At 47.5% G+C, this 12420-nt stretch overlaps 1 protein-coding gene across 1 annotated transcript in view; it reads left to right on the forward strand.

Moving 5' to 3' along the window:
* Nucleotides 1-12420, forward strand: part of slc27a6 (solute carrier family 27 member 6) — a gene marked incomplete at both ends in the record, with an annotated part of 133370 nt that overhangs the window by 42246 nt on the left and 78704 nt on the right. The window contains one exon of the mRNA XM_084324348.1: nt 7361-7485. Coding sequence (XP_084180474.1) covers nt 7361-7485 — 125 coding nt within the window. The remainder of the gene's footprint in view (nt 1-7360; nt 7486-12420) is intronic.

Raw genomic sequence — 12420 nt, forward strand, 5'->3', positions numbered from 1 at the left:
TCCTTCCTTCCAACTACTAGCAAAGCCATCTAGGTTGAGGTCAAACATCCTGAACACGCTGTGCTGTCAACCCTGGGAGAGGTCATTGTCCCAGGGTCCAATTTCAGTTGTTTTTGTTTGAAACGTTAGACAGATTATGCTTATCTGCATGCTTTTATTTACATCTATTGACGCAGTGCAAGACCTGTAACGCAACAAGGTCGCTTGTACCTCATTTGACTGTGCATGCGTTCTTTTAGAAGAGCACAGGAGGTTATGTGACGCTGAGGCACTCGGGTCGCCCCTCGTCCCAGATTCCACCTCCTGTGGACCGGAGTGAGTGCTTCCATTCAGGGGACTGTTGTTTCGTTTTGACCCAGATCTCCAGCATTGTTCAAGCTACGAGATAATCTGTCCCCTGCCCTGTGCGCCAACATATGGGACAGCAGGTTGGCAAGTTAGAGAGGCTAGTTAGAGGCTGGTTAGAGAGGCTGGTTAGAGGCTGGTTAGAGGCTGGTTAGAGAGGCTGGTTAGAGGCTGGTTAGAGAGGCTAGTTAGAGGCTGGTTAGAGAGGCTGGTTAGAGAGGCTGGTTAGAGAGGCTAGTTAGAGGCTGGTTAGAGAGGCTGGTTAGAGAGGCTGGTTAGAGGCTGGTTAGAGGCTAGTTAGAGAGGCTGGTTAGAGAGGCTGGTTAGAGAGGCTGGTTAGAGAGGCTGGTTAGAGGCTAGTTAGAGAGGCTGGTTAGAGAGGCTGGTTAGAGAGGCTGGTTAGTGAGGCTGGTTAGAGAGGCTGGTTAGAGAGGCTGGTTAGAGAGGCTGGTTAGAGGCTGGTTAGAGAGGCTGGTTAGAGGCTGGTTAGAGAGGCTAGTTAGAGAGGCTGGTTAGAGGCTGGTTAGAGAGGCTGGTTAGTGAGGCTGGTTAGAGAGGCTAGTTAGTGAGGCTGGTTAGAGAGGCTGGTTAGAGGCTGGTTAGAGAGGCTGGTTAGTGAGGCTGGTTAGAGAGGCTAGTTAGAGGCTGGTTAGAGAGGCTGGTTAGAGGCTAGTTAGAGGCTGGTTAGAGAGGCTGGTTAGAGGCTGGTTAGAGGCTGGTTAGAGAGGCTGGTTAGAGAGGCTGGTTAGAGGCTGGTTAGAGAGGCTGGTTAGAGGCTGGTTAGAGAGGCTGGTTAGAGGCTGGTTAGAGAGGCTGGTTAGAGGCTGGTTAGAGAGGCTGGTTAGTGAGGCTGGTTAGAGAGGCTAGTTAGAGGCCGGTTAGAGAGGCTGGTTAGAGGCTGGTTAGAGAGGCTAGTTAGAGAGGCTGGTTAGAGAGGCTGGTTAGAGGCTGGTTAGAGAGGCTGGTTAGAGGCTGGTTAGAGAGGCTGGTTAGAGGCTGGTTAGAGAGGCTGGTTAGTGAGGCTGGTTAGAGAGGCTGGTTAGAGAGGCTAGTTAGAGGCCGGTTAGAGAGGCTGGTTAGAGGCCGGTTAGTGAGGCTGGTTAGAGAGGCTGGTTAGAGAGGCTAGTTAGAGGCCGGTTAGAGAGGCTGGTTAGAGGCTGGTTAGAGAGGCTAGTTAGAGAGGCTGGTTAGAGAGGCTGGTTAGAGGCTGGTTAGAGAGGCTGGTTAGAGGCTGGTTAGAGAGGCTGGTTAGAGGCTGGTTAGAGGCTGGTTAGAGGCTGGTTAGAGAGGCTGGTTAGAGAGGCTGGTTAGAGGCTGGTTAGAGAGGCTGGTTAGAGGCTGGTTAGAGAGGCTGGTTAGTGAGGCTGGTTAGAGGCTGGTTAGAGGCTGGTTAGTGAGGCCGGTTAGTGAGGCTGGTTAGAGAGGCTGGTTAGAGAGGCTGGTTAGAGGCTGGTTAGAGAGGCTAGTTAGAGAGGCTGGTTAGTGAGGCCGGTTAGTGAGGCTGGTTAGAGGCTGGTTAGAGAGGCTAGTTAGAGAGGCTGGTTAGTGAGGCCGGTTAGTGAGGCTGGTTAGAGGCTGGTTAGAGAGGCTGGTTAGAGACTGGTTAGAGAGGCTGGTTAGAGAGGCTGGTTAGTGAGGCTGGTTAGAGAGGCTGGTTAGAGGCTGATTAGAGAGGCTGGTTAGAGGCTGATTAGAGAGGCTGGTTAGAGAGGCTGGTTAGAGAGGCTGGTTAGAGAGGCTGGTTAGAGAGGCTGGTTAGAGAGGCTGGTTAGAGAGGCTGGTTAGAGGCTAGTTAGAGAAGCTGGTTAGTGAGGCTGGTTAGAGGCTGGTTAGAGAGGCTGGTTAGAGAGGCTGGTTAGGCTGGTTAGAGGCTGGTTAGAGGCTGGTTAGAGGCTGGTTAGAGGCTGGTTAGAGAGGCTGGTTAGGCTGGTTAGAGGCTGGTTAGAGGCTGGTTAGAGGCTGGTTAGAGAGGCTGGTTAGGCTGGTTAAAGAGGCTGGTTAGAGGCTGGTTAGAGAGGCTGGTTAGAGAGGCTGGTTAGAGGCTAGTTAGAGAGGCTGGTTAGAGAGGCTGGTTAGAGGCTAGTTAGAGAGGCTGGTTAGAGAGGCTGGTTAGAGAGGCTGGTTAGAGGCTGGTTAGAGGCTGGTTAGAGAGGCTGGTTAGAGGCTAGTTAGAGAGGCTGGTTAGAGGCTGGTTAGAGAGGCTGGTTAGAGAGGCTGGTTAGAGAGGCTGGTTAGTGAGGCTGGTTAGAGGCTGGTTAGTGAGGCTGGTTAGAGGCTGGTTAGAGGCTGGTTAGAGAGGCTGGTTAGAGGCTGGTTAGAGGCTGGTTAGAGAGGCTGGTTAGAGAGGCTGGTTAGAGAGGCTAGTTAGAGGCTAGTTAGAGAGGCTGGTTAGAGAGGCTGGTTAGAGGCTGGTTATAGGCTGGTTAGAGAGGCTGGTTAGTGAGGCTGGTTATAGGCTGGTTAGAGAGGCTGGTTAGTGAGGCTGGTTAGAGATGCTGGTTAGAGGCTGGTTAGAGGCTGGTTATAGGCTGGTTAGAGAGGCTGGTTAGTGAGGCTGGTTATAGGCTGGTTAGAGAGGCTGGTTAGAGAGGCTGGTTAGAGAGGCTGGTTAGAGAGGCTGGTTAGAGGCTGGTTAGAGAGGCTAGTTAGAGGCTAGTTAGAGAGGCTGGTTAGAGAGGCTGGTTAGAGGCTGGTTAGAGAGGCTAGTTAGAGGCTAGTTAGAGAGGCTGGTTAGAGAGGCTGGTTAGAGAGGCTGGTTAGAGGCTGGTTAGAGAGGCTGGTTAGAGAGGCTGGTTAGAGGCTAGTTAGAGAGGCTGGTTAGAGAGGCTGGTTAGAGGCTGGTTATAGGCTGGTTAGAGAGGCTGGTTAGTGAGGCTGGTTATAGGCTGGTTAGAGAGGCTGGTTAGTGAGGCTGGTTAGAGAGGCTGGTTAGAGGCTGGTTAGAGAGGCTGGTTAGAGAGGCTGGTTAGAGAGGCTGGTTAGAGAGGCTGGTTATAGGCTGGTTAGAGAGGCTGCTTAGAGAGGCTAGTTAGAGAGGCTGGTTAGAGAGGCTGGTTAGAGAGGCTGGTTAGAGGCTGGTTAGAGAGGCTGGTTAGAGAGGCTGGTTAGAGAGGCTGGTTAGAGAGGCTGGTTAGAGGCTAGTTAGAGAGGCTGGTTAGAGAGGCTGGTTAGAGGCTGGTTATAGGCTGGTTAGAGAGGCTGGTTAGTGAGGCTGGTTATAGGCTGGTTAGAGAGGCTGGTTAGAGAGGCTGGTTAGAGAGGCTGGTTAGTGAGGCTGGTTAGAGGCTGGTTAGAGAGGCTGGTTAGAGAGGCTGGTTAGAGGCTGGTTAGAGAGGCTGGTTAGAGGCTGGTTAGAGGCTGGTTAGAGAGGCTGGTTAGAGAGGCTGGTTAGAGAGGCTGGTTAGAGAGGCTGGTTAGAGAGGCTGGTTAGAGAGGCTGGTTAGAGAGGCTGGTTAGAGGCTGGTTAGCGAGGCTGGTTAGAGAGGCTGGTTAGAGATGCTGGTTAGAGGCTGGTTAGAGGCTGGTTAGCGAGGCTGGTTAGAGATGCTGGTTAGAGGCTGGTTAGAGGCTGGTTAGCGAGGCTGGTTAGAGAGGCTGGTTAGAGAGGCTGGTTAGAGGCTGGTTAGAGGCTGGTTAGAGGCTGGTTAGAGAGGCTAGTCAGAGGCTGGTTAGAGATGCTGGTTAGAGGCTGGTTAGAGGCTGGTTAGAGAGGCTGGTTAGAGAGGCTGGTTAGAGAGGCTGGTTAGAGAGGCTGGTTAGAGAGGCTGGTTAGAGGCTGGTTAGAGGCTGGTTAGAGAGGCTGGTTAGAGGCTGGTTAGTGAGGCTGGTTAGAGGCTGGTTAGAGGCTGGTTAGAGGCTGGTTAGAGAGGCTGGTTAGAGAGGCTGATTAGAGGCTGGTTAGAGAGGCTGGTTAGAGAGGCTAGTTAGAGGCTGGTTAGAGAGGCTGGTTAGTGAGGCTAGTTAGAGAGGCTGGTTAGAGGCTGGTTAGAGAGGCTGGTTAGAGGCTGGTTAGAGAGGCTGGTTAGTGAGGCTAGTTAGAGAGGCTGGTTAGAGGCTGGTTAGAGGCTGGTTAGAGAGGCTGGTTAGAGAGGCTGGTTAGAGGCTGGTTAGAGAGGCTAGTTAGAGGCTGGTTATAGGCTGGTTAGAGGCTGGTTAGAGAGGCTGGTTAGAGAGGCTGGTTAGAGGCTGGTTAGAGAGGCTGGTTAGAGGCTGGTTAGAGGCTGGTTAGAGAGGCTGGTTAGAGGCTGGTTAGAGAGGCTGGTTAGTGAGGCTAGTTAGAGAGGCTGGTTAGAGGCTGGTTAGAGGCTGGTTAGAGAGGCTGGTTAGAGGCTGGTTAGAGAGGCTAGTTAGAGAGGCTGGTTAGAGGCTGGTTAGAGAGGCTGGTTAGAGGCTGGTTAGAGGCTGGTTAGAGAGGCTGGTTAGAGGCTGGTTAGAGAGGCTAGTTAGAGAGGCTGGTTAGAGAGGCTAGTTAGAGAGGCTAGTTAGAGAGGCTGGTTAGAGAGGCTGGTTAGAGATGCTGGTTAGAGAGGCTAGTTAGAGAGGCTGGTTAGAGAGGCTGGTTAGAGAGGCTAGTTAGAGAGGCTAGTTAGAGATGCTAGTTAGAGAGGCTGGTTAGAGAGGCTGGTTAGAGAGGCTAGTTAGAGAGGCTAGTTAGAGATGCTAGTTAGAGAGGCTGGTTAGAGAGGCTGGTTAGAGAGGCTGGTTAGAGAGGCTGGTTAGAGAGGCTGGTTAGAGATGCTGGTTAGAGGCTGGTTAGAGAGGCTGGTTAGAGAGGCTGGTTAGAGAGGCTGGTTAGAGGCTGGTTAGAGAGGCTGGTTAGAGAGGCTGGTTAGAGGCTGGTTAGAGAGGCTGGTTAGAGAGGCTGGTTAGAGAGGCTGGTTAGAGGCTGGTTAGAGATGCTGGTTAGAGGCTGGTTAGAGAGGCTGGTTAGAGAGGCTGGTTAGAGGCTGGTTAGAGAGGCTAGTTAGAGAGGCTGGTTAGAGGCTGGTTAGAGATGCTGGTTAGAGAGGCTGGTTAGAGAGGCTGGTTAGAGGCTGGTTAGAGAGGCTGGTTAGAGAGGCTGGTTAGAGAGGCTGGTTAGAGATGCTGGTTAGAGGCTGGTTAGAGAGGCTGGTTAGAGAGGCTGGTTAGAGGCTGGTTAGAGAGGCTAGTTAGAGAGGCTGGTTAGAGGCTGGTTAGAGATGCTGGTTAGAGAGGCTGGTTAGAGAGGCTGGTTAGAGAGGCTGGTTAGAGCGGCTGGTTAAAGAGGCTGGTTAGAGGCTGGTTAGAGAGGCTAGTTAGAGAGGCTGGTTAGAGAGGCTAGTTAGAGGCTAGTTAGAGCGGCTAAACAGACTGGGACATAGAGAGATACTTGCTTTGCTTTATCACAAACGATTCCAAAGATATTCAATGTTTTCAGGGCTGTACGCTAAGCTTTTTCACTAGGGGCACACTTGCCCCTAAATGAGAAATTTAGGGGCAAAAAATATTTTTTAGGGGCACATTTTTAAATAACAATTTTACCATTATTTATATCGATTGTTTTTTATTTAAAAAAAAAGAGAAAAAAGAATTTTATATAATTTTTTTTTAATAAAATATATATATTATATAATCATACTTGTAGTTGTATTATCTGCGAGACATCGCCACCACGCAACAAGTCAAAATGCTCGCTATATGCAACCAGCTCCACTGCTATATAAGACAACTCCTCAGTGAACTATTTAGTTTAATGGGACGTTTCGTTTTGAACAGTGAGCTAACGCGAGCTATCATGCACTACTAGACTATCAGTAGCTAGCCTGCTGGCAGGCTCACCGAGGTCCCAGTGTCCCACTAGAGACTAGTGTTTACAACAGCCACGGGTGCGGGAGGGCTGGAGGAGGAGGAGCGGCAGACGCTCCGTGTGTCTGAGTTCAGTTCAGTTCGGCTCACTATAGGAGGTCGAACGCGTCGAAAATATGAAGCAATACTAACTTTACTTTTCTTCATAGCTAAATCAGACAGTCAGCCAGTCTATCAGAGTGAGTGCTCAGTCGATTGTTCCCGCTGATCATACCTGCTGAGTGCTCACTGCTCAGCTCGCGTCATCACACGCCTTGGATAATTTAGGAGTGAAATGCGAATGCAAGGCTTGAAAGCACTACTCGCAAGCCCGCCCCCAGATAATATTTACCAATCGCAATGGCCAATTAAAGGGGCAATTCGCGACCATATCATCGCAGTGTACAGCCCTGGTTTTGTAAAACATGTCAAGTGTTGCGAGGGATGCTTTATAAAAATACTAATGCTGTCAATCTATTAAAATATTAAATCTGATTAATCGCATGATTGTCCATAGTTAATCATAAATTAATCGCATATTTTTTATCTGTTCTAAATCTACCTTAAACAGATCTTATCTTTAATCCTCTTATCAATATCAACAAATGCTTGCTTTATGCAGCCATTTAACACAAAAGGATGACCCTCATGCATTGCAAATTTGCATCAAATTCAAAACAGAGTGATGCACAAAATAACTTAAAAGAAAATAATAATTTAAAACAATGAATAAAGTGTGCATGAAATAATAGGGGACAGAAAACGTTAGGAACTTGTTACATTCACCCACACAAGGGCTGAGGACTCACCCCCCCCCCCCCCCCCCCTCTCTCTCTCTCTCTCTCTCTCTCTCTCTCTCTCTCTCTCTCTCTCTCTCTCTCTCTCTCTCTCTCCTCTCTCTCTCTCTCTCTCTCTCTCTCTCTCACACACACACACACACACTTCAAGTGAGAAACAAACATAGTAATATAGTAATACACCTGAGTGAAGTCTAGAAAAAAAAGTAAAGAAATGTCTAATCTTGCGTTAAAAAATAGTGGCGTTAAAATAATTGTGCGTTAACGCGTTAATAACTCTGAAAAGACACATTTTGTATTTTGGTAACAAAACAATAATACATTTAGGTAACAACTGTTGCAGCCAAATCAAGCTCACAGAATAATGTCCAGTGTGTGAATTTACTTGAGCGTTTTGGTCTGTGTGATGCCAGGTGGGACGTGCATCCTGAAGAGGAAGTTCTCAGCCTCTCAGTTCTGGGACGACTGTAGGAAATATGACGTAACCATCTTCCAGTACATTGGCGAGCTCTGCCGATACCTCTGCAACCAGCCAAAGGTAATATATGTTTACTCTTAAAGCGGAAATTGCGCTCGTCACCAATGAAAGAGGCTGCGGTCTCGACTCCCGGAGTCAGCATTGCCTGCGGCATGGTCAGGTCGTCATACTAACTCGTTTGGCTGAGTTAGGGGGAGGGAAGTCGTGGGTGCTAATCTGGCGTTGTGGACAGCGACACCTACAGGTCAGGTCTGGGCGCCTGCTCAGCGAAAGGCAGGAAGTGATGAAGGCAGCGTGACCTCCCACACATTAAACTTCACCAATGACAGTCCTCGCTGCCTGGTGAAAAGAGAGCCGCTGGCTGTCTCCACATGTGTCGGAGGAAGCATGCGGTAGACTTCAGGGTTCCCTTGTACCGACCAGTAGGGGGAACATGCGCACAACAACCAGGTAGGGGAGGGGGGGAATTGGCATAACGACTAAAATTGGGATGGGGAGAAAAACATAGAAAATCAGGCAGAGAAAAAGAGTACCTGTAGTAGGTAGAACTTCTTCTAATTAACATTTTGTTTGAATCAAAGGGTATTGATAAGTCTGGTAACGTGATAGGCCTTCAGGAACCACTGTAGCCACGATGCTAAGTTCTGCCTTCAGGAACCACTGTAGCCACGATGCTAAGTTCTGCCTCCAAGAACCACTGTAGCCACGATGCTAAGTTCTGCCTTCAAGAACCACTGTAACCACGATGCTAAGTTCTGCCTTCTGGAACCACTGTAGCCACGATGCTAAGTTCTGCCTTCTGGAACCACTGTAGCCACGATGCTAAGTTCTGCCTTCTGGAACCACTGTAGCCACGATGCTAAGTTCTGCCTTCTGGAACCACTGTAGCCACGATGCTAAGTTCTGCCTTCTGGAGGTTTAAGCGTGACCTGGGCTTCTAGCCAATGAGGGCAGCTGTGAGGGAAAGGCTTGTATCTCATTGGCTGCCGCGGTTGTTAATCACACTCACAAGAGAAGCTAGAGCAGAGGAACGTAATGGAAACAATGCAGAACAGTGTTAACCTCTTAAGCCCTATTTTCTGAAGATCCGCCTAAAAATACCTAAGTAAATGGAATACTGCTCCACTTCTACAAGGTCCTATATGGATCTTTTTTTTCATCTTTGATGGTGAATAACACCATGCAAAAAATTACCAGACATGAAAAACTGCCACTGAGCTCGTTCAGCACCTTCTTGAGATCACATGTACAAAAAATCAAAGCAAATTAATAAAGGGAAGATGATTAAACAGGACATTTTGTAGAGATAGTACTGAATTCTGCCATCTGGACATACTGTATGCAATTAGAAATATGATTATAGAATATAGAATATCAGGCCTATAAATTACCTTAGTATGGCCATGTCGCACATCTATGGATCGGGCCAAATCACCTCTTTCCAATGGCAGAGTTCAATCTGGATTTAGTATCCCCAGGTGTGATTCACAAACCTTGAATGAAATCTACTGTAAGTACAGTTACTTTTTTATAATGTACATTTCTCCACCATTTTTTATCAGATTGCAACGCTGTTTTTAGCTAGACGTTCACAGAAAGGTAGAGAAATTAACTGTTGTTTTATGGCAATAACGTTCAGGTTTGTGGGAGATAATCCCGAAAAATAAGATAAATAAAAAAGGAAATCCAGAAGTTGTAACGCTTGGTGTGCTATTGAAGTTGAGAACACAGTTTGCAGACAAGGGAGAAGGAACGTAGGCAGAGACGAGGAGCGATGCTCGAAGAAGGGGTGTTTACTTCTTATCAAATATAAATACAAAACAACACTACTAATAACACAACAAAGGAAAACAAGAAAATGACAGAAGTATACAAGCACGGACTCACTATCAACGGGGAAGGCAGGCACGACACAGGGAACACACAGGATACTGGAGGAATGTCGCCACAAGGAAGGGAGGACAGACAGACACCTAAATACCCCAATCAATTAACAATCAACAACACCTGGCCAACACAGAATCACAACACAAAGACAGTAAAGCAATGACAAACTAAACAACAACTAGACACTACGGCAATGACACACAACAACACAACAGGGGAGTAACATCACACATATGCAGGGGTGGCCCAAGACAATAAACAATTAGACACTACATCTATTATTTGGAACCACAGTAAAATGGCCGCCTGTACCAACAGGCTAGTCTGGCCACTAGAGGGTAGGAGACCAATGTCAGGAGGAGAGCAATGTCCAGTGTTATTCTCCTGCCGGTCAGCAGGACCGGCCCTTGGATCGTAACAGAAGTCAGATGATTGACAGGGCTGGCATGAGCTGGGTAGTGTAGTTTTTCGAAATTCGAAAGCCAATCGAAAGTCCTGGATCTCCTCTCCTCATAGGACTACAAACAAAATGGCGACACACCTTTCCTAGCGTCAATATTCGCCTGTTTCCGACTAGATTTCTACAACTCATATTTCCCTAATAACACTTTAAACCATTGCTAAACAAACGTATTGCGGAAAATATACACTTTGACTGCTGTTTTGACAGGGTTAGGGTCTTGAAATTAATGTTTTAGGGATTTAAAATGAATGTTTTGCAAATGTTTTTGTAATGTGTGTACCAGTACAAATCCGCTGCATTCATTTCGATGCTCTAGTCAAAACAATGGACTTCTTTGTCTTCTTGTGTCACCTTCCCCCACTCCCAGCGCCCGTCTCGGATCGCTTTCGGAGCAGACACTCCTTGGCTACAACGGTGGTCAATCCTTTTTGCCATCAGCGGTGACTGGTCAGTTCAGGACCGCTCACAACCGGACGTGGTCACTCGTCAGAGCGGCTTGTCAAATGACACTGGCCGGATGTTTCGTCTTGTAACTCAAGAATGGAATCACGCAATAGGCTGAGTGTGGTGACGATCGAAAGGAGGCAAATTCAACTTTCCGACAATGTATTGCACGCAGCACGGAGCCGACAGATGAGAGCAAAGTGCCGTGACATTCGGGCAAGTGCGTGACGGCCCGCTGTTGGGCTGTCCGATGCTTAAGAGGTTTTAAAACCTATGCCTCACATTCACCCATTCATTCAAACATTCACACACCGACGGCAGAGGCAACCATGCAAGGTGCCAACCTGCTCATTGGGAGCAGTTAGGGGTTAAGTGTCTTGCTCAAGGACACTTCGACATGAATTCTGATTTGTCTCAAACGAACCCATGCGTCAATGTGGAACAAGTGATGTGATTCTCTTACACACTGGCTCACAAGTGATGTGATTCTCTTACACACTGGCTCACAAGTGATGTGATTCTCTCTTACACACTGGCTCACAAGTGATGTGATTCTCTCTTACACACTGGCTCACAAGTGATGTGATTCTCTTACACACTGGCTCACAAGTGATGTGATTCTCTCTTACACACTGACTCACAAGTGATGTGATTCTCTCTTACACACTGACACACAAGTGATGTGATTCTCTCTTACACACTGGCTCACAAGTGATGTGATTCTCTTACACACTGACTCACAAGTGATGTGATTCTCTCTTACACACTGGCTCACAAGTGATGTGATTCTCTTACACACTGACTCACACGTGATGTGATTCTCTCTCACACACTGGCTCACAAGTGATGTGATTCTCTTACACACTGACTCACACGTGATGTGATTCTCTCTTACACACTGGCTCACAAGTGATGTGATTCTCTTACACACTGGCTCACAAGTGATGTGATTCTCTCTTACACACTGACTCACAAGTGATGTGATTCTCTCTTACACACTGACTCACAAGTGATGTGATTCTCTCTTACACACTGGCTCACAAGTGATGTGATTCTCTTACACACTGACTCACACGTGATGTGATTCTCTCTTACACACTGGCTCACAAGTGATGTGATTCTCTTACACACTGACTCACACGTGATGTGATTCTCTCTTACACACTGGCTCACAAGTGATGTGATTCTCTCTTACACACGGACTCACAAGTGATGTGATTCTCTCTTACACACTGGCTCACAAGTGATGTGATTCTCTTACACACTGGCTCACAAGTGATGTGATTCTCTCTCACACACTGACTCACAAGTGATGTGATTCTCTTACACACTGACTCACAAGTGATGTGATTCTCTTACACACTGGCTCACAAGTGATGTGATTCTCTTACATACTGACTCACAAGTGATGTGATTCTCTTACACACTGGCTCACAAGTGATGTGATTCTCTTACACACTGACTTACAAGTGATGTGATTCTCTTACACACTGACTCACACGTGATGTGATTCTCTCTCACACACTGGCTCACAAGTGATGTGATTCTCTTACACACTGACTCACACGTGATGTGATTCTCTCTTACACACTGGCTCACAAGTGATGTGATTATCTTACACACTGGCTCACAAGTGATGTGATTCTCTCTTACACACTGACTCACAAGTGATGTGATTCTCTCTTACACACTGACTCACAAGTGATGTGATTCTCTCTTACACACTGGCTCACAAGTGATGTGATTCTCTCTTACACACTGACTCACACGTGATGTGATTCTCTCTTACACACTGGCTCACAAGTGATGTGATTCTCTCTTACACACTGGCTCACAAGTGATGTGATTCTCTTACACACTGGCTCACAAGTGATGTGCTTCTCTCTTACACACGGACTCACAAGTGATGTGATTCTCTCTTACACACTGGCTCACAAGTGATGTGATTCTCTTACACACTGGCTCACAAGTGATGTGATTCTCTCTCACACACTGACTCACAAGTGATGTGATTCTCTTACACACTGACTCACAAGTGATGTGATTCTCTTACACACTGGCTCACAAGTGATGTGATTCTCTTACACACTGGCTCACAAGTGATGTGATTCTCTTACATACTGACTCACAAGTGATGTGATTCTCTTACACACTGGCTCACAAGTGATGTGATTCTCTTACACACTGGCTCACAAGTGATG

The sequence above is a fragment of the Notolepis coatsorum genome (assembly GCF_963971535.1).
Source record: "Notolepis coatsorum genome assembly, chromosome: 11".
Classification (NCBI taxonomy): Eukaryota; Metazoa; Chordata; class Actinopteri; order Aulopiformes; family Paralepididae; genus Notolepis; species Notolepis coatsorum.